Source organism: Salminus brasiliensis, chromosome 16 (genome assembly GCF_030463535.1).
Source record: "Salminus brasiliensis chromosome 16, fSalBra1.hap2, whole genome shotgun sequence".
Classification (NCBI taxonomy): Eukaryota; Metazoa; Chordata; class Actinopteri; order Characiformes; family Bryconidae; genus Salminus; species Salminus brasiliensis.
Window position 1 is genome coordinate 4,837,241 of NC_132893.1, and position 25,624 is coordinate 4,862,864.

A 25,624-nucleotide genomic window follows, 5' to 3' on the forward strand; every position below is an offset into this window, starting at 1 on the left:
GTCCAGCAGAGCCACTCAGTACTTCTCCAGAAGAGAGGCGGGAAGGGAGGGCATTATAAGGAAGAGGATGGGGTCACTATTCGGATGAGCTGCCTTGAGCAGAACAATGTGCTCATGATTAGCGTGCAGTTGGAAATTAATAGCCCGCTGTTGACACCAGAGGTGAGCACAGCTAATGAGGTTGACATGAAAACAGCTGCGGAGTGATGCTTCAGAAGGAGAGAGAGATAGAGCGAGCGTAGCCTCTCTGGTGCTACTGAACGATGTTTCAGTTATGGGTTGTGATGCAGGGAATATCGTAATGTGAAATCTGCAAATTTGGGCCTAAATTCTCTGAACATTGATAAGAAAAAAAGTCACCTACATAAGGGCTTCATAACACCTTCATAGGCATTGAATAGCGTATTGAAAACTTGGGTAATATCAACAAGTGGTGTTAATACTTGCCACATACAGGACTGATACATGCAGGTTTTTTTAACTAGGCCTCTGCCTAGTAAGCAGCATCGCTTGGTTATGATGCTTCATAGCAGTGTTATAAATGCCCGGCCCCCTTATGTCAATAAAATGTCATTTGCTTCACAAAACATCTCATATTATCTTGAAAGTGTTGGATTAAGCTGTTCATAAACTCTCAGGTTTATTAATGCATTATTTATTGTCGTGCATGTGTTATGAAGTCCCTAAGAATGTGTTAGTGTGTGTATGAAGGACCAATGTAAAGGTTTGCCGCAGTGCTGGATGTTTATGTGTGTATTCGAGGTCTTGTAGTAAAGAGACTGGTGTGTGTGTGTGTGTGTTAGGTTTGATCTGGAGCAGAACCAGGCTCAGGATGAAGTGCAGAGGGAGAAGAGTCAGCGGGAGAAGCTGGCCAGAGAGAGAGACATGCTGACCGTAGAAATGTTTACACTCAGACAGCAGCTGCAGGTAAGTCTTATGTGTGTGTGGACAGTGCTGTGCAAAAGTCAGAGACCACCTATTATTTCTTGCATTGTCATTCAGTGCAAACACCATGAGCCCAAACTTACACCCTGAAAATAAACCAGCTAATCTCCTCAGAAATATCTGAAAAATGGCCGATTGGCACAGGACTGGATGTGTTGTATATATCAATAAAATATTGATACATCAAAGTATTGCAATGGTAAGTTTTGCAGTACTGTATCGATTCTCAAAACCACAACATTTAATCATTTTTCAATTGATTTTTTGAATAATTCACATGCAAATATTGGTGGTAGACAGTGGTTCATGTTGTGCTGTGTTTAAACCCCGACCACAGCTTCAGATCCTACTTTTTGGATTGGATAAAAAGTAGCATCTCAGATGTTGTGTGTATGACGTGTTCTTATAATATTACAGTTTTTGTAAATTTGATAAAAAAAGATGTATAAGATCTTGGTACTTACAGTATCGCAGTATATCGAAATTTGCCAAATCGTAACACCTGTATCGTGATAAGTATCGTATTAATACACAGCCCTACCTTTCTTATATACGTCTATAACTGTATGTGTGTGTGAAGAAGATGTATATCTCATCTCCTTCATCTTATCCTGGTCCTCCTGTAGGATAAGGAGGTGGAGCTGTGCGGACACAATGTGAAGCTGGAGCAGCTGGAGGCGGAGCTGCAGGATCTTTCCTCTCAGGAGTCGAAGGACGAGGCCTCGCTGGCCAAACTCAAGAAGCAGCTTCGCGACCTGGAGGCCAAGGTCAAGGATCAGGAGGAGGAGCTGGACGAGCAGGCCGGAACCATCCAAATGCTGGAGCAGGTAGAGGACCATCAGCCACTAGGAGGGTTATTCCACTACTTTATTAGACGGGGACGTTATAAACTGGGATACCTGTACTGGTAATGTAGCCAGTGTTCTTAGTAACACGGTTGTTGGATCGATATCGATCCCCAGATCTATTAAGCTGCCACTGTTGAGCCACTGCTGGGGCCTAGCACCGTTGCCTAAAGGTAAGAGAGGTAGGCTAGGGACCGAAAAAGTCGCTGGTTCGTTCATACTCGCCATGACAGTCTCAGTAAACCAGGACAGAAGTGGCTACGCTTGACTTTGACAGCTGTATTCTGGACATCACTGTGTTTCTCAGTAATGTATCCATCCCTCCTGGTAATTTTGCTGTGTTAAGTTTTACCAAGGTTTTCACTATGACTCACATTTTCACACTCAACCCCTTCCAGTAGAATTACCTTAAATAAGGATCTCTTAATAATTTGAATCCACTTAAATTTAGTCTAAGTATCTACTGTTTTCCATTTTAAAAATATTGTAGTAATATTAAGATAATGTATTTCTAAGTAGAGAAAGAGAGTGTTTTAGTTTAATTTTGCTTAATTCAAGAAATAATGGATTCAGCTGCCAATTCAGCAAATGCAGCTTTTGTCAATTGCCATGCAAAACCATCTGCCAGTGGAATAAGATACTTTCAATAGATAAAATCACTTAACAATTACTTAATAAGAAGCAGAACGATCATAGAATATTTCTAAAAATGAGAAATATCAGATATTTAGACTAGATTTAAGAGGATTTCCCATGCATGGCACTATATTCCCAATAGTTTACTAGTGATGTGCACCCACATCAGTTTTTTTTAGATGCCTGTCAATTAAATGAGATGCTTTGGAGCAGGCTACTCGTCAGCTAGAGGGGTATAAAGCCCCCCAGCATTAGTCCAGTACCGCTATCCAATGCTTTTGGATGGCCTGGAGTGGCAGCACTGACCATTCAACATCAGTAGCTCTTGTGCTGTTGCTGAATACAAGAGAATACTCCCAGCAATAGTTTAATATCAATGCCTACCCCCCTTATTTATTTAAGAGTAGAGACCGTTTCTGCAGCAGATGAGGGACAAACTTCCAAATTTCAGAAGAAACCAGGACAAACAGGTGTCCACAAACTTTTGACCACATAGCGTATTAGTAGAAAATGTTTCGCTACACTTTGGAGTTGTAAGGAATTGTAAGGAACATGCTCATAGATGCTTTGTGTGTGTGTACGTATGTGTGTGTGTATGTGTGTGTGTGACAGGCCAAGCTTCGCCTGGAGATGGAAATGGAGAGGCTTAGGCAGACGCACTCGAAGGACATCGAGAGCAAGGATGAAGAGGTGGAGGAGATCAGACAGTCGTGCAGCAAGAAGGTAAGACAGCCCGGATTGTGCTCTTAACTCTAACCCCTGGCTCTTTTCATGCCAGTTTTCATGCCTTTTTTCAATCATGGGGATCTTTCTATGTGTGTACTCTATTGTGGAGACCCCCTGCTGAGCCGCCTTGCGCGTGCGTGTGTGTGGTGTGATGTGTCCGACAGCTGAAGCAGATGGAAGTGCAGTTGGAGGAGGAGTACGATGATAAACAGAGGGTTCTGAGAGAGAGGAGAGAGCTGGAGAATAAACTGCTGAGTGCTCAGGAACAGGTACAGTCCACAGTCACTGCATTTACATCAACGCTGGGTCTCGATTATGAGCACTATGCATTGTGCACTTTCTCAGATCGATCCTCATGTGTTCTCAGATCGATCCTCATGTGTTCAGATTTGTGTTCCAGCACTTGCACTCTTCCTGAAATGTTTTTTAGTAAAGGCAGTGGTTCTGGATAGAAACGTGACAACAGGGAACACCTCTGCTACGAGGCCTGTGTATTGACCAGAACCTGGCAATACCATACGTAACACGGTACTGGGGTTAGGATTCCATATACTGCAATATATTGTGAATTTTTAAATGAAAACTGCCATAATATTATGAATGGCATCATATGCATTGTAAGGTTGGCTTTTTATCCAATTGGAACAGTGGGAACACCTAAAATGAACCACTTTATGACACCGAACTTTACAGTTAAACTATTCATTATAAATCAATACTGTGTTTTTGAGAATCGGTACGGTACTGAAAACAGTAATATCGCAATACTTCAATATTGCTCAGAGTGAGAGATAGAGTAAAAATCTGGACAGTTGGAGGTTCCTGAAGACCACTGTTTGAGAACCACTGGTCTAAAGCGTAAGGTTGTATCGGACGGGGATCGTAAATTAACGTCTTTTTTACGTTGCATTGAGCTCTAAAGATTTCTTTTTTCTTACAAACTTTGTACAAAAGTTTGTCGAATGTTCCCCTTTTTTCCCACTTTGCTACTTCTATCAATTAACCCACCCATCCGTAGCTCCCCCTAGCATCAGCAGGAGACAGTGCTGGGTCTCCAGCTACACCTCACCAGCTAACAAACACCTATAACGGCCGACATTGCTCAAGATTGATGAGAGGAGAGAGAGCAAGCCTTCTACCCACCTGGAGAGAGCAAGGCCAATTGTAGATGGCAAATGGGGTGGGATTCGAACTCGCGACCCGTGGCCCGCATTGGTAGAGCTCTATAGATTTGATGAGGGCAGCAGACAGCAGAGAAGCCCCCCTCTCAGAACAGCAGTATATATAGTATACTTACGTACTTATTATGGGCCAGTCAGAACTATGATAACATTATCGTAATGTGACCAATAAATAAATATATTTAAATATTTCATATAAATAAATATATATACAGTGAGTCCAAGAAGTATTTGATCCCTTGCTGATTTTCTTCGTTGGCCCACTAATAAAGACATGATCATTCTATACTTTTAATGGTAGATGTATTCTTACATGGAGAGACAGAATATTAAAAAGAAAATCCAGAAAATAAATCTAAGGAATATATATTAATTGATTTGTATTTCATGGAGTGAAATAAGTATTTGATCCCTTAGTATTCATTAGCAGTTCTGGCTTTTACAGACCAGTTAGACACTCCCAATCAACTTGTTACCTGACCTGAAGCCACCTGTTCTCACTAATCACTTGTGTGAAAAACACCTGTCCACAGAATCAGACAGATCACACAGATTTCAAGTCTCCAACATGGGTAAAACCAAAGAGCTGTCACAGGACCTCAGAGTCAGAATTGTTGACCTTCACAAAGCTGGAATGGGCTACAAAAAGATTAGTAAGGTGTTGGATGTGAAAGTAACAACTATTGGTGCAATTATCAGAAAGTTTAAAGAGTATAACATGACAATCAACAGACCTCGGCCCGGTGCTCCAAAGAAGATTTCGCCTCGTGGGGTGGCAATGATGCTGAGAACAGTCAGAAATCGTCCTGCAACCACTCGGCAGGAGTTAGCAAATGACCTGAAGGCAGCTGGGACCACAGTTTGCAAGGAAACAATTGGCAACACTTTGCGCAACAATGGATTCACATCCTGCAGTGCCCGAAAGGTACCCCTGCTGAAGAGAGCACATGTGGAGGCGCGCCTCAAGTATGCCAATGATCATTTGAAAGATGAACCAAGTTATTGGGAGAAGGTTTTGTGGTCAGACGAGACCAAAATTGAACTTTTTGGCCTCAACTCCACCCGCCATGTGTGGAGGAAGAAAAATGCTGCCTATGACCCCAAGAACACTGTGCCCACCGTCAAGCATGGAGGTGGAAGCATAATGTTTTGGGGGTGTTTCTCTGCCAAGGGTACAGGGCTACTTCACCGCATCACTGGGAAGATGGATGGAGCCATGTACCGCACAATCCTGAGGGACAACCTCCTCCCCTCTGCCAGGGATCTGAAAATGGGCCGTGGTTGGGTCTTCCAACATGATAACGACCCTAAACATACAGCAAAGGCAACAAAGGATTGGCTCAAGAAAAATCACATTAAGGTCATGGAGTGGCCCAGCCAGTCGCCAGACCTCAATCCGATCGAAAATCTATGGAGGGAGCTGAAGGTCAGAGTTGCCAAGCGACAGCCCACCAACCTTCATGATTTAGAGAGGATCTGCAAAGAAGAGTGGGCCAAAATTCCCCCTGGTGTGTGTGCTAAACTTGTGGTTAACTACAACAAACGTCTCACCGCTGTGCTTGCAAACAAAGGCTTTGCCACTAAGTATTGAGTGTGTTTGGCAAGAGGGATCAAATACTTATTTTCCTCATTGAAATACAAATTAATTAAAATATATTCTTTAAAATTATATTCTGGATTTTTGTCTTGATATTCTGTCTCTCCATGTTAGAATATATCTACCATTAAAAGTGCAGAAGGATAGTGTCTTTATTAGTGGGCAAACAAAGAAAATCAGCAAGGGATCAAATACTTCTTGGACTCACTGTATATAAAAAAAATATTCACTACGATTTTTAATGTTGACCCAATTTTCCTCCCCAATTTTAGATTTTTGCCAATTACCCAACCCACTCATTAGAACTCTCCCCCATCACATTTCATGCTCCCCACACTGGGAGAGTGAGAACTGACACAGCACAGGGGTATCCTTCGTTTGATGCATCAGCTAGGCGTCACCTGTGCCGGCTAGCATCACCTGAAGTGCTGCTGGGAGAGAGAGCAAGCCTTCTACACACCCGTAGAGAGCAAGGCCAATTGTGCTCTCTCAGGCTCCGGCTGCTGATGCGGTTCATTTCTATAAATGGTCATTGCTAGTAACCAAGACAACCAGATAATATTTTGCTAGTCTAGAATTCATGTAGTTGGTTTCTATGGGCTGTTGTAGCCACTAGTTGAGCAACCACTTACAAACTACATTGCCAAAGGCAATCATCGGGGACCAAGCACTGTTTGCAATAATGGAACCAGTAGAGCATAAATGATGGGCAGTGTTTTTGGACTGGCCTTATTTATAATAGATGCAGGGTGTCAACTGGAGATTTTTGGACATGACTTGAATTTGCACTTGAAGTTCTTGAACTCGGGGAACTAAATAATTCCAGTATTTGAGTCTTAGAATGCACCAGAACTTTTCACTTTCAGTGCAAACATACCAACTTATTACTGGTTCTTGTACATGTCCAAATATTTGTGGACACCCCTTTTAATAAATGCATTCAGCTGCTTTAAGTTGCACCCATTGCTGACACAGATGTGCAAGTGCACACACACATACACACATAGGACCCTCTGGAGCAGATCAACATGAACCTGCTGGCAACATTTATACATTTGGGATGAGTTGGGAAGTTGGGGATGAGGTGCAATGGCGATCCAGACCTCACCCTGACCTCACTAACACATGATTGCAATCAAATCCTTGCAGCAATGCTTCTCCAAACTCGAGTAGAATGCCTTCTTCCCTGCATAGTAGAGAATGTTACAGGGATATGCATTTTTTGTACCCTTGATACAGAAAAAACGAGGTGTCCCAATACTTTTGTCCATATGTTCAACATTCAAGGCAATGTGATGTTACTGTGTGAAACTCACACTGCCCCATTTATTGCCTCCAGGTCGGCCAAAGGGACGTGGAGACGGAGAGGCGTCTGAAGAAGGACCTTAAGCGCACCAAAGTCCTGCTGGCTGATGCTCAAGTCATGCTGGATCACCTGAAAAACAATGCACCGAGCAAGAGGGAGATATCGCAACTTAAGAACCAGGTGGGCTTTTTATGGACATCCCACCCTGCAAAAACTCATTTCAGGGAGGTACTATGATACTACGAAAGAGAGAGAGGTCGAGTGTAAATCCCGCCCCCAGAGAACACTGATAGGTCTACTGAGCAAAAAGAGGGACCAGTCACTCACTCACTTTGTCTCGCTCGAATGCAGACCTGAAAAACAATGTCTCCATATCCAGGATATTGTGTATGAGTTGCGGGCATCAGGGAGCCTCCATCGATATGCAGAGGATTCCCCCTGAGTCACAGGATTTATGGCATTTAGCAGATGCTCATATCCAGAGACACTTACAGAAGTGCCTAGCTGCCCATTTAGGAAATCTCCCTAGTAGAGTGAATAGGCTAATAGACTAGAGTCCAAACATACCTCCAAGCTTAGATACTGCCAAATACAATCAGCCAGTATGGATTCACAATGCCCAACAGCTAGATATAAGACATACTATTTGACTGTTGCCATCCGGTAGGGAGGGACTGTCCAATTCTTGGCTTTGTAGGCCAGCATCAGGGTTTTTACGTCAGTAAGCCATCAGTTAGCTACATTTTTAGTTTTCATCTTCAGGTAACTGCTGGGAGAACCCAATGGCCATGGAGTTATGTGAACCCTGTCACTAGCAATGCCCCCAAACACTAGGCTAGGGAAGACTAGCACATGGGTTATTGGCACTTCCTGCCCACATCTCTCCTAGTCTGATTGAATCAGAGCCACCGCCTTTTTCCAAACTGCCACTGCTGGAGCATCGGCAGATAGCCAGCATGCTTGAAGGTTCCCCAGCCCGGATACAACAGCTAACAGACTAGCAGTGATGTGGACAGAAAGTGCCCTCAACCCACCCCTAAGTTAGCAAGGCCAATTGTGCCCTCTCCGACTGCGGCTGCCGATGGCAAGCAGCGTGACCCGGGACTCGAACCAGTCAACTGTTCTCTATTTCTTAGGCCTGTATTGGCAAGCATTTGTAGAGAGGGTTAAAGATGATGATGAGGGCATTGTGTTTTAATAACTGTATGTATGTTCATGACTGTGTGTGTGTGTGTGTGTGTGTGTGTGCTTGCAGCTGGAGGAGTCAGAGTTCACCTGTGCTGCGGCTGTAAAAGCTCGCAAGTCCATGGAGCTGGAGATCGAGGACTTGCATATCCAGATGGAGGACATGTCCAAGGCCAAGATGTCTGTGAGTCAATATCTGGCTCTCTCGCGCTCTCGCGCTCTATTTTCCCTCTGCCAGTCAGTGAAGGGCACTGGATTGAAGGTCCACAAGAGGCTGAGGTGGTGTGACGTGGCAGCACTGAGAAAGCCAGGTGCTTCGTGAATAGAGCTGTGGTCCTTCACTCTCAGCACAAAGAAAGACTTTTGAATTCGAGCCCCTCCGTTATTATTTACGCTGATGTTTATTTATTTATTTATTTTAATATTGTGTAATTGCTGTAAAACAGTACAGTGCGCTTATCAAGGGGCACTGATAACAAAGCGCGGACCCAGACAAAGGCAGTGAGGGTCCACATTTAGAATTCTATTCTGTTAGCAAAGAAAAGGCACCTCCCAGATTGATTCGACTTGCTGTGCTTTTGAGAGGGCTCGAGGGAATCGGTTAGCAATGCTAACTGACGACTATCGACAAAGTGTTCATTCTCCTTCCACACGCATTGTCTGACCCTGAAAAACACGAAGCACTAGTCAGCCTGAATCATTCCTCTCAAGGACAAGCACACATTCACCGCATGTTTTTTTTGTTTTTTTTTCCCACAATGCACCCAAACTCATCCGCAGTTGTTTCGCCCGAGACACACTGCATAATTTAAGGGTATGAATAGGACGTTCACCCCGGTTTCCGTGCCCTGGATTAATTCTCGGCTATTGTGCGGGGGTGGCCTTTGTTTTTGGCTGGTGAATGCAGGTGCAGCCCGTGCTCTGATGAGCTGTGCGGTTGGTTATTGTGTGTTATTGTGTGTGAGTACGGGGGAGACGATGGGAGTTAAAGCATGTAATCTCCTCGTCTCTGCCTTCGCCAGCAACATGCAATTACTGCGTGTAATTACCGTCTTCAGTCCTGCTCTGTTTCTTACTACAAAATGGCAGCAACACAGTCATTAAGGCCGTGCTGCTGGCGCTTCCTATGGATATTTAAACCTCTCTTTTCATGTTTTAAAGGTATAGCAAGAAACAGGTTCACCTCTTCACGATTCGCAGACTGCTAGTAGAAGCTCAAGAACTTCGAGAGAGGTGTTTCCCAGGCTGTAGGAAGCTCAATTAGCCTTGTTATTTCATACCCTCATTTTGGTATGAAGCAGCCTTTTTGCACAATTGTGGCTGCGGCCACCTAATCAGCATCTCTGTGGAGGATAGCGGCAGGAAGAAATGCCAAAGAGCATGAGGAAGAGCCACTTGTTTGGGGTAGCTGTTTTCACGCCTTTTCCCTACGTTAGATGCAACGTTTGCTTTGTTTTCCACCCGTTATTAATCCCACCCATTTTAAGTTTCGTTTGTTGGCCGCTTTCATAACTGCTGCTTTGGTGAAGCGGCAGAGCGGCAGTCTCGCAGTGGCTTTATTTTCGTTTCCATTTTGCCTGCTTTCAGATTAAGTGCTCTGCACTTCGGGCCGTTGGTCACGTGATCGTGGTAGCTCTCTCGTAGCGTGTCGGCCCACCAACATGGTGGCCTGGGTTCAAATCCAATGAGCCTCACTTTACACCATGGAGAGGAACCCACATTAAAAGGAGAACCTCCTAAGAAGAATGTGAAAGAAACGCTAAGAGGAACCAAGACCAAAGACCGAAAGGAAGCACTCCATTAAGAGTATGCAACAGAAACACTGAGAAGAACCAAGACTCAAAGGTAGACGTTCTCTAAAAACGAGGAACCAGGGCTACGATCGCATTGCAAGCCTGGTTAATCAATTCCGATTTTTGCTCAGATCGGATTTGGTGGTCTTGACAGTTCACATTCACAGGTGTTCTCTGAAGAATGAGTTCTCATGTCGCTCAGCATGCCATCTGTTCACAGATGAAGTCCCGTCCTTCAACGAAAAATTGAAACATTGAAAACATTGCTAAATGTAGAGACTTTGGCCTTCATCACCAGCCACGCTAAGCGTGAGCGTGCAGCCAAAAAAGAACTGCTGAAATCTGACCCACATATTCGCACACCCACCTGTCGGATATGTAGCCGATCTAGGACCACATATGAAAGTGACTCTGATGAATCTTGATGTTCAGGGCTGTCCAGCTCTGAAAAAGGGCAAATTTGAGTGAGCCTGGTAATGTGAACGCAGCGGCCCACGCCTCAAAAAAAAGAAGAAACCAAGAACCAATGAGAGGAACCCAGAGAACTGTCCGTAAGCTTATGAGGAAGGAGTACTGAGAGAAACCCGAACTCAGTCAGTAAACACCCCCTTAAAAGCATAAAAAAAGAACCACTGGGAGGAACCAAGACTCAAAGTGAAAACCCCATTAAGAACATGCAGACTCCCAACTCTCACAAACTGGGGAGAAGCAATGAGAGGAACCAAGGGTCAATAGGAAAAACTCCCCAAGCCTCAAAGAACCACTGTTACATAGTATTTTAGTTATAGATTATATGAGGAGTGTTTACAATGCATGGATGGATGCTAGGTTAGGGGCACATATAGCTAGACGGCTATGGCAGCTTAAGTGAACATTAGGCTTAGAGCTATGCAGCAGAATTAGCTGTACATTAGGTTAGAACACAGACCTAGAGCTATATAGCTCGAGCAGCATGACTGAAAACAAGGCTACACCTCACTACACCTCCATTTCATCAGCAAAAGAGCTTAATGAACACCTTAAGAACATAAGAATGGAGATGTGACGGCACAGTCTGCAGGCTAATCCGCTGACCTCTGGATATGCCCCCTAATCTAAATATAATATCACTGCTATCGGTTTTGCTATTTTATGGTTATTAAGGAAGGCGCTGGCATCGATGCTATCTTTCATCTTCATGAGCTCATTATTATTACATTTATTTTGATGTCATCTACTTTCTCACTATTAATTTGGCATCTCTGCAGGAGGGGGTGTATATTAACGGCCCTAATGGCACTTAAATGACAGCTATACTCCTGTGGGAGGTTGCCCAGAGCTGCTAATTGGTGTGTTTAATTATGGCTACTTTCACGTGGTCTTTTGGGAAAGTCTTGTTTAATTTGGGGGTGGCAAGTGTGTGTATGTGGGGGGTGCATTTGAAGAACTCGCTCTCACTCTCGTTTCTGTTTCGCTGGGAATAAAGGGAGTCTTGGCCTTGAGTTCAGGAGCCATAAGCTTACTTTATATTCTGTCTCTTAGCTGGAGGAGCAGATGAGCCGGCTGCAGAGGGAGAAGAATGACCTGCAGTCTCGCCTGGAGGAGGACCAAGAGGACATGAACGAGCTGATGAAGAAGCACAAGGCAGCTGTGGCCCAGGTTAACGAGGAGCTCCTGTTCTTTTCTCTGTCTGTGCTGTTGTTATTGGGCAGTAGATGTCTGAGGGTACTTTTGAACGGTGGCATGACTGTGTGTGTGTGTGTGTGTTTTGATTTTAGTCTGCAAGGGACCTGGCCCAGATCAGTGACCTCCAAGCTCAACTGGAAGAAGCTGGAAAGGAGAAGCAAGAGATTCAGGACAAGGTACGTAGTGTGCTGGGTCTCTGACAGTGGTCCAAATCACGCTAATCATTACGGAAGCCCCAGAAGACCCTAAGAGGAAGAACGTGAGAAGTTACTTTCAGATCTTTTACCAATAATTCCAGTTGTTTAGGTCATTATCAGGAAATGACTTTCTCAGGATAGCATCATTTGGAGTGTTATGAAGGTATTGGCGTCTTTAGACAGTGGGGCTAGCAGTTGTTACAAATGCTGACAGTGTTTTAAACTATAATCTAGCTGAAGGAAAAATCCCCCGGGTGTTTAAGCCGCAGGAAAAGGAGATGCTTAAACGTAAGCTCAAAGGGTTCTTCAGAGTGGTGTAGTTGTCTAAGCATTGGTCTTATCTTTAGGAGACTGAAGGTTCTATCCCTAGTGATGCCACAGCCTTTCGTAGCCAGGAGCCCCATGAGGTGAAGCCAAGTGTGCTCTCTGGGTCTCCTTGCTACGAATGCCTACCCTCCCCTCCTTAGCCATCCTACCCACCTGTCCCAACACACCACTACCCACCTGACCCACCACACCCTACCCACCCGACCCACCACACCCTACCCACCCGACCCACCACACCCTACCCACCTGACCCACCACACCCTACCCACCTGACCCACCACACCCTACCCACCTTACCCACCCTACCCTACCCACCTGTCCCACCATACCCTACCCACCTGATCCACCCTACCCTACCCACCCGACCCACCACACCCTACCCACCACACCCTACCCTACCCACCACACCCTACCCTACCCACCTGTCCCACCCCACCCTACCCACCTGACTCACACTACCATACCCACCCTATCCTACCCACACTATCCTACCCACCTTACCCACCCCACCCTAACTCTACAACAACTACAGCAACAGATTAGCTAACTAGTTGACTTTGAGGGGGCAGCCCTGATGGGTGCATCATTTGCTCTTGTCTGAAGTGAACAGAGGCCTGGTTCTCAGTCTTCACACTCTTAGGCATTAAAATAGCTCTAACAAGCTCCTATCTTCTGAGATTCTTATCTAAAGCTGGTGGGCCTTCCTGCAGCGATTAGCTACTCTCTGGACAAGCGCAGTTCACTTGCTTTAATGACACCCAGTTGAGAGCTGCAGATTTGGCCCTTTTTTTCTGCTGCTTAAAGCTCCTTATTTGTATCAAGGGATGCTGGACACACCGCAGTAGAGAGTGGTCATATTGCAAGAGTCATGCGAGAGCATTTAAATAGTCCAGACGACATGTGGGTGAAGCTTAACAGCAGGCGTCGCAAACGAAAGCGCAAAGTTCTCCGTTCCTCAAAGCTGGCGGCTTTTTTTCTTCTGGATCTTCTGGCCTTTTTTTCTGTTATTAAATAAGAATAGAGCTCATGATCCTGATCTGCAGTTGTGAAGTCTAGGCACATCTTCTGTGCGCTTTGTCTTCGATGCAATACCGAAGATGAAAGTTTGTTTATCTACAGGTAACTCTCAGGGAAACTCGATTCATGTTACCTGTAGGGGGGTAATGAGGAATGGCTTGGAAGACTCTCAGATTTCTCAGTGCCATCTGTTGAATCTAGCAGCACAGTTGAGGCCAGATTTGGGTTGTTGGAGTAGAATAGAATACTGTATATTATCTTTGCACAAGTACATATACACTGTATGTCCAAATATTTGTGGACACCCATTCTAATGAATACATTCGGCTACTTTAAGTCGCACCCAGTTCTGATACAGATTGTGACACACAGCTTGTCTAGTCCCTGTAGAGGTGTATTGGCAATAGAATAGGACTCTCTGGGGCAGATCAACCTGAACCAATAGGCATCATGCCTCCTAATGCCAGGTGTGGGCTAGAGGGGTGTAAAGCCCCACAGCATCAGCTGTGGATCAGTGGATCTTTATTCTCCGCCCGATACATTTGGGATGAGTTGGGGATGATGATGGTGAGGTGGTGAGCATCCAACAATGCCCCTCCAAAATAGTAGTGGAAAGCCTTCTTCCCTGGTCAGTAGAGACAGTTGTGTGTGTGTGTGTGTAAATGTGTACTTATTGTATAATGTAGAGGTGATAGGTGATGATCTTTGAGCTGATAAGCTTGTCGTTTTTTTGGCACAGCTCCAGTCTTTACAAAGCCAGCTGGAGTTCCAGGAGCAGTCCATGGTGGAGAAGTCCCTGGTCAGCCGACAGGAGGCCAAGATTCGCGAGCTGGATACTAAGCTGGAGTACGAGAGGACCCAGATCAAACGCCTGGAGGTGAGAGAGCGAGAGAACGCTTGCTGTGTGGGTGGCCGGGTTGCTAGGCTGTCTAAAAGCCATTGAGCAAACGCCTCAGCGTGGAAATCCATTGATTTTCCTCCACTCCCACTCATGCAGTGCTTTCAGGACCTGAGCTACAGCCTCACATACAACAGCAAGTTGCTCAGCATTCCCCATTGATTCAGTTCTCACCTCAACGCATCTATGCTGCTTTTAGCAGCGGCCATGGTGACAAAGCTGATTTCCGGAAATCTGATTCCCAGTTCTGAGCAGTGTCTCTAATATCGCTCTCTTTTGTCCAGTATTTTATTAGAAATGATACTAGAATTGATTATGAACCTCTGTCCAATATGATCGTCCATGACCTCCTCTTCATTACTCTCTCTCATCTCATCGGTAGACTCTGGTGGCGCGGCTGAAGGAGAACCTGGAGAAAATGACGGAGGAGAAGGACCAGCGCATGACCAGTGAGAACCGGGAGAAGGAGCAGAACAAGCGAATGCAGCGGCAGATCCGCGATATCAAGGAGGAGATGACCGAGCTGGCCAAGAAAGAGGCGGAGGCCAGCCGGAAGAAACATGAACTGGTAGGCAGGGGCAGGAATTCTGTAGGATTGGGAAAAATGATGAATAAAGGACTAGAACAGTCCGTTCTGTTCAGTTCAGTTCAATGTAGGTCAGTTCTGTGCAATTCAATTCAATTCAATTCAATTCAATTCAATTCAATTCAATTCAGTTCTGTTCTGTTCTGTTCTGTTCTGTTCTGTTCAGTACAGCTAACTCGGTTCAATTCTGTTCTGTTCTGTTCTGTTCTGTTCTGTTCTGTTCTGTTCTGTTTTGTTCAGTTCAGTTCAGTTCAGTTCAGTTCAGTTCAGTTCAGTACAGCTCACTCGGTTCAGTTCAATTAAATTAAATTTAATTCAGTTCTGTTCTGTTCTGTTTTGTTTTGTTCTGTTCAGTACAGTACTGCTTACTCGGTTCAGTTCAGTTCAATTCAGTTCAGTTCAGTTCAGTACAGCTCACTCGGTTCTGTTCAATTCAATTTAGTTCAGTTCCGTTCAGTGCATTTCAATTCATTTAGTTCAATGCAACTCAGTTTGATTCTGTTCAGTTCAGATACATTCGGTTCAAATAAAGCTTGGTTTAGTTTAGTTAGTTCGTTTTCATTTATGCAGTTAAGATTAATCTAATTTTATAGTTTTATTGTAGTTTCATTCTGTTCAGTTCACTTCAGTTCATTTCACACCATTCAGTTCGTTCAGTTCGGTTCAGATTGTAAAAAAGGTCCAGGTGCGACAGGTAAAGGATCATGAATAAGTGACTAGTGCAGTCTGTTCTATTCAGTTTAATTCAGTTCAGTTCAGTTTAATTCTGTTCAGTTTGGTTCAGTTCCATTCCAGTCTGAACACAGCAGTTCACTTCAGTTCAGTTTAATTCAGTTCAGTTTCATTTTTAAATCTCTTCAGCTTAAACAAATTAATGTCAGTTTCATTCAAATCTTTTCATTCAGTTTAGTTTAATTCACCTCAGTGTGATTCAGTTTAATTCAGTTCAGTTTGTTTAGTTCAGTTTAGCTCAGGTCCGTTAAGTTCAGTTCAGTTCAGTTTAACTTAACTAATTTCAGTGCAGTTTGATTCATTTCATTTTGATTCAGTTCAGTTCAGTCAAGTTGTTCAGTTCAATATAACTTAATTCAGCTCAGCTTATTTTAGTTCATTTCAGTTCAGTTTAATTCAGATCAGTTCAGTTTAATTCAGTTCAGTTTAGTTTATTTTAGGTCAGTTTGCTTCAGTTCCATTCCAGTCTGAACACAGCAGTTCACTTCAGTTCAGTTCACTTCAATTCAGCTGCAGTCAGTTCAGCTCCAGTCAGTTTGGTTCAGACTGTGGAAAAAGGTCCAGGTCCTGCAGGTGAGGGATTATGAATACGTGACTAATGCAGTCTGATCTATTCAGTTCAGTTTGATTCATTTCAGTTTGATTCAGTTCAGACTGTTTAGATGACCCCTGGTCAGAAACCAGCACAAACAAGTGATTTTTCTCTTCCAACAGGAAATGGACATTGAGAGCTTGGAAGCAGCCAATCAGAGCTTGCAGGCAGACCTCAAGCTGGCCTTTAAGAGGATTGGGGATCTACAGGCGGCCATCGAGGACGAGATGGAGAGTGACGATAACGATGACCTAATTAACAGGTACGTTCTCCTGGTAGCAGAGTTCCTCCCTGTTGCTCTGGGTTTCATCACACTGTGACTTCTTCTGATTCTTTAACCCGTGTACTATCAAGAAACGACTGCGAGAGATGAGGCCTCTGCAGATTCCATGCATTGATATAAAACACAGACTCCAGGTCGGTGAGCTCAGTTTTAGCCATGTTCTAAAAGAGCTCAAATTCGTTCTCTATTTTTTCCCTCTCAGCTCTTCATCTGTGAGCTGTTTTCTCTCCCTGCTTGTGATAGCGGATTGGTTTAATGGCGTCCCTGGAGCCTTTTTCTTGTGTCTGTGTTGGTGTGGTTGTTTTTCTTTTTCACTTCTTGTTTAGCGTCCCACTGAGGAGGCTGCTTTTCACCAAGCTGGAGGAGAGTTATACTAGCTCTGTGTGTCTCTAAAGTAAACAATGCAGAGAGTGATAGTTTATACCTCCCCTTCAGTTTCTTTCCCCAGGCAAATAGTAGGTCAGGGAGAAGCAACTGCACAAAGAAAGGAAACACACTCACACACACAGACAGAAACATTTGCTTGTCTTTCCGAAAATATACATTTACACTCACCAAGCAGTTTATTAGGAAGCCCTGTACACCTACTTATTAATGCAATTCTCTAATGAGCCAATCATGTGGCAGCAGGGAAATGCATACAATTATGCAGACCTGAAAATGATTCAGGTAATGTTCACATCAAACATCAGAAAGGGGGAAAAGGTGACCTCCATGAGCGCGATTTGCTGATTGGAGTATGTCTGGAACTGCTGATCACCTGAAATTTGCAGCACAACAGTCTTAGAGTTACATCCAGTGAGCTTCAGTCCTGCAGATGAATGAGAGCGGTCGGAGACTGGTTGGAGCTGACAGAAAGGCTACAGTAACTCTGAGAACCACTCTGATTTCTGAAGGATCAATGTAGGAGCAGGTGTCCCGATACTTTTTACCAATCATTTTTGAATGCTTTGGATGCTAAAGACTCGTCTAATGGCTACTTCCAGAATGAAAATGTCTTCATGAACATGATAATGAGGATTCCAGTGTTCTTCAGTGGCCTTCAGTTTACCAGATTTTGTGGAGTGCCACAGGGTTCTATTTTAGGGCCTATAAAGGTGATGTAAATGATACTATTTATAATATCCATTGTTATAAATATACCATTATTATAGAACCTCCTCTCATGCTGAACAATACCTTAAATCCCTTGGTTATTGAATCAGTTTTTAGCCCTAGAGTGTAGCCATTTAGTTTACCAGATTATGTGGAGTGCCACAGGGTTCTATTTTAGGGCCTATAAAGGTGATGTAAATGATACTATGTAGGATGGGTGGAGCTCTATACAGGGCTTAGAGGGATTACACCATGAGCAATGTAACCATGGTTGAAACACACAGTGATATACAATAGTTGCAACTAATAAATATAATAATAGTAATAATAATAATATATATGTGGCCGATTTTCAGCATCGTCTTGAATGCATGACATAAAGAACTGAGGCTGCTTTAGGAGCTAAAGGAGGCTCTACCAAGTGTACCAAGAAGGGCCTACCTTCCTAATAAATTGCTCTGTAAGTGTATATTGTATGTATTGTGATCATAATGGTTAAATGCTCCGTTCCTATCTCTTTCAGTTGCCCCACATTAGAAGGAGAGATTTTTTTTATCAGTCTTTTTTCCCCTCTGTGTTTGATTTGAAGCTCACTCATCTTCTTCTCTCTTCTCTCTTCTCTCTTCTCCGTTTGTGTGTCATGTGACAGTCTACAAGACATGGTGACAAAGTATCAGAAAAGGAAGAACAAAACGTGAGGACCTGAAACACTCGCCATTTGCCCCTTTGTCTGACACCAGTGGTTCTGTATTAAGATTAGGTGCATGAGGCCTAAACGGATCTGCATGACCTAACATTGTGTCAATGCCCCCCCTCCTCATTAATTTTCATTGGTTTGAGCATTTTTAACTCCATCCCTCATCCGATGTATCCTGCATGTGTGGATCTGACCACTCGCCGCATCTATCCCATGTGTGTGTTGAGTGTGTTCTTGCTTCGTTGTGTTTAACACTTCTGACCCCCCTTACACAGTCAGCGTACTGTTAAAAATAAGCTGATGAGCTTGCAGTGGGGGGATGTGGCCCACGCAGTAGACCTCCTAGATCATGTGCAGAACCTCCTTCCAGGCTGGATTTGCTGACAACCCCCCTGACAAACCCTAGGTCATTGATTCAGTTATTAACCCTAAAGCGTATAAAACCCTTAACTACCGTATAGGGGTTTAGGTTACCCGATTGTGTGGCGTGCCACAGGGTTCACTTTTAGGGCTTATGAAAATAATGTGAACTACAATATGAATGAGGTGTGGGTCTACATACAGGGTTTAAAAGGTTTAAAGGGTTTAATGGGTTAACCATGGTTGAAACACACAGCCTTATAAGAATAGTTGCAGAAGATAAAACATTATTATTATTATTATTATTATTATTATTATTGCTGTTGTTGTTGTTATTATTGTTATTATAGAACCTTCTCTCAGGCTGGACAATGCCTTAAGCCTCTTGGTTATTGATATAGTTTCTAACTGAGTGCCACAGGGTTCTATTTTAGGGCCTATAAAGGTGATGTAAATGATACTATTTAGGATGGGTGGGCCTCCATACAGGGTTTAAAGGGATTACACAATGAGAGATGTAACCATGGTTGAAACACACAGTGGTATACAATAGTTGCAACTATTAAAAATAATAATAGTAATAATAATAATATATATATGGTAAATTAATTGTTGTCGTTTCCAACCTCGTTTTGAATTGCTACATCTATAAAGAGCAAAGGCTTGATTAAAATTGATTCCTTGAGAGATGCTAAAAGCCAGTAGGCTAAGGTTAGCTTTTAGCCTAGCATGGATAACCCGCTCCCTTCCCTGGCTTAAGCTTCCTCGCTCGCTCGAGTTTGAGTGACCCTTGTGGAGGCGTTGTGGTCTCGAGGCCTGGTAAATTATTCAATTATTAAAATACTAGATACTGATCATTGTACTGTGGCTAGCATGGATAGATAAACTGATGCTATGTATACATTGAGTATATTAGCTTTAAACCCGGCCCAGCCAATCAGATTTCACAACTAGTATAATCCCGTTTATATATTTGTATATGTATAATTATTATTTATTTCTGAATGAATTTGCTTAATTAATATCATCAGCAGCAGTGACTGACTCAGACACAGTAATCAGATACTGAATACACAAGTCCTGACTCATTCAGAACTAGGATTGGGGGAGCATCCTCCTACCTCCAGTGTTTGGTTCATTTCCAGGCGTTAACTAGAGCTGTTATTATGAGCCATACCCCCGTCCCCCCCCATACCCCCGCCCCCCCGCTGTGTGCTTTGATTAATGTGGCACTTTTTCTTTTTTGTGCACGTGTGTGTATAACGCAATGTGAGCGTCAGAGTTTGGATGACTGAACAGTAGAACAGTATAAGTAAAGGAGGAGGAGGAGGGCGGTGGTGGCGGAGGCGGGCTGTTGGGGGTGGGGGCGCGGGGGGGGGGGGGGTACCTACAGGAGCTTTAATGATAAATCTAATTGGGTGGAACAGAGATATGCAACCAATAGGACTGTGTTGTCACAACTGATTAATGTCCAGATCTGAACTGGCCATGCATGTTTGTTGCTTGGAGCCCGAGCGGTTCCAGCCTCAGTGGTTTAAGGCATGGGACGCAAATTGGGTGTGACATCAAGTGCAAAGCACTCCATTACAAAGTGCCTCTGTCCAAATGCTGCTCAGTGTGGGTGTGTGTGTGGGCAAGTGTGTCGCATCTAGCATATGCTTTGGATTTCTTTGTGTTTTCTCATGAAGGCTTTTAGCGGGGCTCATTCTTAATGAACACATGAATATATAGAAATAACCATCATAGTTATGGATCAACAGTTAAGACAGGGGGGGTCTACAGTTAAGACAGGGGGGTCTTTCTATTCTACACCTGGGTGATTCTTCAGTTGGGGCTCGTATCTTTTGGAAATAATGAAATGAGCAAAGACTTGATGATGGCCTAGTCTGATAATATATAGAATTAAAGAATGGACGTGTATTTGCCAAGAGTTGTAATGCAGAAATCCAGGCCACTCTCTACTGATGTCTTACAGCCTTGTTGACAGAAAAACAGTGAAAATTATTTTTAGGAAGTTTAATTTGCATTTAACTTTCATTTCTAAACAGTATAAAAAGGTACTGCTGGTGAAACTGAAAGCCTGGCATTACCATCACTAGGTGTCATTACCGTCACAGCCAGTTTTGAGATGGTAATGATGTGTTGGGGTAATGACAAGCATCACTTTTTCAGCATTAAAAAACCCCAAAAAACTTGAGGTCATGGGCTTCCTAACAGCTACTTCTACAGCTGCCTCTACTGCTACCTCTACAACACTAGAACAGCCAGGACAAGATGTTTGGATACATACTGTATTAATAATCTCAGCATTTCATTTCCGTTTTTGGTACAAATTTTATCGTAACCTAGGGCTGGGCGATATGGTATGTATAAAAAAATGTATTCCCATGGACAAGGTAAAACTGACATCAGACTGAATTCATTGCATTTTTAGTTTTTGCTAATTATCTATGAATTAATGTATTTTTTAGATTTCACGAGTCTGTTCCTCTGTTGGATTAACGTTAAATTTAACGCTTTATTCAATAATTTTCTGAAGGCTCTTCGAACTGTAGGACTTAAAATGATTGTGAATGCTTAGACCAATAGATGAATCTCTAAATATCTGACTGATTAGATTTTTATATATATATATTTTTATTAATTTTATATTTTTATAATATCATTTAAGATTTTTTTCATTTTCTTCCCAGTTTAGATCGCCAATTACCCAACCCATACGTATTTTCTCCCTCCCCCCAACACACGCCCCCTCTGACACGTGCACAGCCAGCCACAAACTCTTTTTCCCAATCTGCCGCCGATGCAACGTCACCAGGCAACCAACCAACCAATGCCCCTGGAGGGAAGTGCTGCATACCCAGCTAGTGGCCGGCACCGCACTAGAGTGATGTGGGGGGGGATCACCATCACCATCTACCCACCCTAGATAGAGCAAGGCCTATTGCGTTCTCTCGAGGCAATTAGCCCGGCTGCCGATGGCGAGCAGCGTGATCGGGATACGAACCAGCGACCCTCTGATCACAATGACAGAGCCTTCGTCCGCTGGACCAACCAGGGCCCCGACTCTGATTTGAGCTAAAGGAACAGTTCAAAAACTCAAATTAGCTTGACTGATCCCTGACCCACTGACCAAGCCAGGCCGAGACCACACTGGACTTGGACTTGGTCTCTCATCCTGTCTCTTCTACCGCCTCTAAGAAGCGTGTAGAAGAACAGCAGTGCCTGTTGATTATCTTCTCAACTTTCTTTTTCAACCATAACAATATTAGGAGGTTTACTCTGCCCTCGTCTCGCCCACAGGAACATGATCGAATTTAGCTTAAGAGATCCGGACCGAAGAACAACTGTGCTCTATTCCACAAGAGTCTTATTAGATTGGGATGCAAATGCAGCAGATGAACATCCCGAGCTTCGTAGCCTGCACTGTCAAACAGAGCTGTCAGCACTAAACTCTCCACTGTAGCATATTGAAACTGCTGTTTTCATTTAGAGCCCCCTCAGATACGGTGGGCAGGTAGGCAATATTTACATATTTATTCCTCTATTGGAAGGAATTACCGGGGCTATTATGAACCTTGTGGGCCGACAGATGCTCAGCTTGCAGTCTGCACAGTTTCTCTGAAGTATCTCAGGCCTTGATAAGTTTGGAGAGAGCTCACGGGCGTTTGTCATTGTGAGACTATCTTACTGACTACTTGTGTTGCAGCCGAGCAAGAATGCTAGCAAGTGAAAAAAAAAATAGGCAATTCCTAGAATTTAGGGCTGTTGTTTTTTTTGGCCAGTGAGAAAGGTACTGCCGTGTACAGGCAGCATGCTGGAATGTCAAATCTTGCTTCAGGCACCCAAAAAGATCACAGATCACAACAGGCAGAACATCGTTTCACCTTCCTCTTCCCTGAGGGACTGGAGAGGACAGACTGTGATCCCTGGAACACCTGCCGGAAAAGGCTGGCTTCAAGTAAACATGTGCAAGTACATGCTGGGGACACTACGAACATACAGCAGTTCTGCTTTGCAACAATTGCCCTTACTGGCCCCACAGAGCCGGTCAGGGTTTGTTTTACAGTACTTTTGCTTCAGAAACATCTCAAAAACATCACACCGATGAGCTTAAACATTCTGAGCGCTCGTAGATGAAGCGATGTGGGGGATATTATCTTGTAAAAGTGGGGCTTTTTAAGGTCTGGGCTATATTAGATGGCACACAGCAAAAACACCAACACATAGTGCTGGCTCTCCCGTTGCATATGGGACTGCGTAGCTGCAGACTATGCCCATGCTAACCCCCGTCCACTGTTGAAAGCACCTATGCTCGGAGCTTGGACCAATAGGCAAGGATTCCCCTTTTCTTGTGTGCGACCTTGTGTGCACTGTGGGACGAAGACAACCCCGTAGTGGACCTGTGATGTGATGTTTTGCCCAATGCAGCCAGGAAACTGGGTCCAGGCATTCATGTGGAGGTCACTTTGATACGTACCACCTCCCAGTACAGTGTTGTGGGCCTGGTAGCCTACACCCTTTATGGTAGCTGGATTCTGTGATGGCAGGGGCTAGTTTTAGCGGGACAGTGCGCCCTGCCATGCTGTACACATCATTGGGGAAGGGTTTGAGGAACATGATGAGAACTGAAAGTATTGCAATGACCTCCAAATATTCCAGATATTAATCTGAAGGATCATCTGAGGGTCAACTGTGGGACATGCTGGAACTTTGGTTCCGCACGTTTGGTGCAGTTTTCAGGATCTGCGGTTGATGATTTGGGTCTGGGTGGGCCAGAGCTGATCTGATGCATGCAGGTTAGACAGATGGTCATAATGTTTTTGCTCATCAGCGAACATCCAAGGGTCACACGTGCACTGAGATAGACTCTTAAGTGCTACAGCGCTTACAGTAGATAGAATGGCTGGGAAGTAATATACTGATTGTTAAATGCTCACTGCAGGGAAAATGCTGGATATTAAACTTGGCCTTGATAAAGTGATGCTTTTGTGTATTGGGAGCACAGTTCAAGTGGGTGAGATCATCAGTGACGTGAAGCTCTTAGCAGGTTTGCTCATCACAGAACATGCAGTAATGAAGGCAGAGCCAGTCTTGTGCGTTTAATAGGAAAATGAATCTTACCAATGGATTGACTGACCTTATTCTCATTGACTTCAATGGTTCGATGGTGACCTATATAGCGTATGACTACAGCAACGGGGCTGTTCTCAAAGCAGAATGAATTGGATTTTAATAGATGGCAAGCCATGCACTGATCAATGGCAATGGCAGAACCAGTTCAGCTAAAGGCCCAGGCACACCGACCTAGCATTCTAAAGACAAACCCCAACAGGTCAACACCGCCTACATGGGGTCCTAGGGCATTCTCTTTTTCACAGGGGCTCCTCTGGGAGTATTCCTCTCCAGATTGACCATATCTGTGTGTATCGTACAGGCTGACCCATGTGGGGTCTGTATGGATAGCCCAACTGGAAACCAAACACAAAGTTTTGTCCATGGCTTTCATGCTGGCCACAGATATGGACATCCACCAGGGTCAGTGATGGGTCCAGGAGGGGTTAAACAAGAGCCCCATCTGGGTTGGACACCTGACATAGGGCCCAGATTGGACCCATGTGACTTTAGGGTGAGCAGTAACAATGGGGACCAATTGGGAAGCACAACTGGGTCCCAATAACAACAAACTCTCTCAGAGTCCAAGCCCATCTGGAACCCACCTAGCCCATGTTCCTCACAGGTGAGCCCCTCTGTTGCCGCAACAACGCCAGGGGCTTCAAACACACCCACAAGCGACCCACAAACTTGGGACGTCATAAGCGTGGGTTATCTTAGCAAAAACGAGCTGAACTGCGATGGCTAACGGCAGTCCTGGAGGGCCGGGTCAGGGCAGGGTCCACCAATAATAAGACTACATCTCTTTGTGGGATCATTTGATGTGTGCTTTGAAGTTTGGATGCCATCGTCAATGTCTTAGCATTGCAAAACCACGAGCTAACCTGTGGAATCAGTAAGCTGATTATTTTGACACAAGCTGAAGATGGAGAACCTGCTGAAGTTTCATGTCACTGAATGCACAGATGGCTGTGGGCTGTTAATGCCAGTCCATATGTCGGTGGCACTTAAACGAGAAGAATGGATCGCAGAGACTCTTTGTAGATTTGTTTCGCTCGCTCTCGCGCCCACTCGCCCACTCGCTCTCATGCTTTTTCTACTGGCTATTGACTGGCCTGCATTGCATGGTATCAGCCAGAGAGCTTCGGTAACAATACTCAGAGAGACTTGGGGACAGAAAGCCATTACTGTAGGCCGGCAGGGCTGGCACAGTTAATTGTGTCTTCTAGAGGCAATTTGCATTCTGTTTAGAGGCACTGGACTTTTTTTTGACTCTGCAGCCCCCCGTCACAACCTATCATGCACTTACATGAGGAGAGGGGGAACATTCATCAGGTGAATTCAGATTTATGGAGGAAGAAGATCTTAAGATCTTAAGATTTTTGCTAGTTCATAAACGTTACATTTTCAGAGCCTGGTTCCCTGTTTTTTCTACACGGCATGATAATTACACATCCAATCTGTCTATCAGGCTCACTCTTAGTTTGGCCTGCTAGTTTTTGTGATATTAATTATCTCTTGACTGTCAATCAATCTCTGGCAGGATGGACGGATTTACAGCTTGGCTGCTAGTCGACTCGCTAACCCACTCGGAAGCAATATCTGTATGATATCTGTCTGAATTCACAGTATTTGCAAGAGGCACAAGCCGCACTTTTCCCTTCTAGACGTTACGTGCGCTATTTGATTGTAAATGACACTGCTTTTGTAGTCTCTTTAGTGCACTATGTAGGGAGTAGGGAGCAATTTAGCGCACAATCCAATCAAACACAGCAGCAAGTTAACTAGAGCAGCGCTTCCCAGCTCCGGTCCTGCCGCACAGCTCTGCACATTGTAGTGTTTCCCC

At 44.2% G+C, this 25,624-nt stretch overlaps 1 protein-coding gene across 1 annotated transcript in view; it reads left to right on the forward strand.

Annotated features, from left to right (window-relative positions):
* myo18aa (myosin XVIIIAa) overlaps positions 1-25,624 on the forward strand; it is a 111,802-nt gene that overhangs the window by 80,958 nt on the left and 5,220 nt on the right. The window contains exons 28-39 of the mRNA XM_072658532.1: positions 804-927; positions 1,572-1,772; positions 3,039-3,149; positions 3,317-3,421; positions 7,270-7,416; positions 8,492-8,605; positions 11,736-11,852; positions 11,972-12,055; positions 14,160-14,297; positions 14,701-14,886; positions 16,351-16,490; positions 18,256-18,300. Coding sequence (XP_072514633.1) covers positions 804-927; positions 1,572-1,772; positions 3,039-3,149; positions 3,317-3,421; positions 7,270-7,416; positions 8,492-8,605; positions 11,736-11,852; positions 11,972-12,055; positions 14,160-14,297; positions 14,701-14,886; positions 16,351-16,490; positions 18,256-18,300 — 1,512 coding nt within the window. The remainder of the gene's footprint in view (positions 1-803; positions 928-1,571; positions 1,773-3,038; positions 3,150-3,316; positions 3,422-7,269; positions 7,417-8,491; positions 8,606-11,735; positions 11,853-11,971; positions 12,056-14,159; positions 14,298-14,700; positions 14,887-16,350; positions 16,491-18,255; positions 18,301-25,624) is intronic.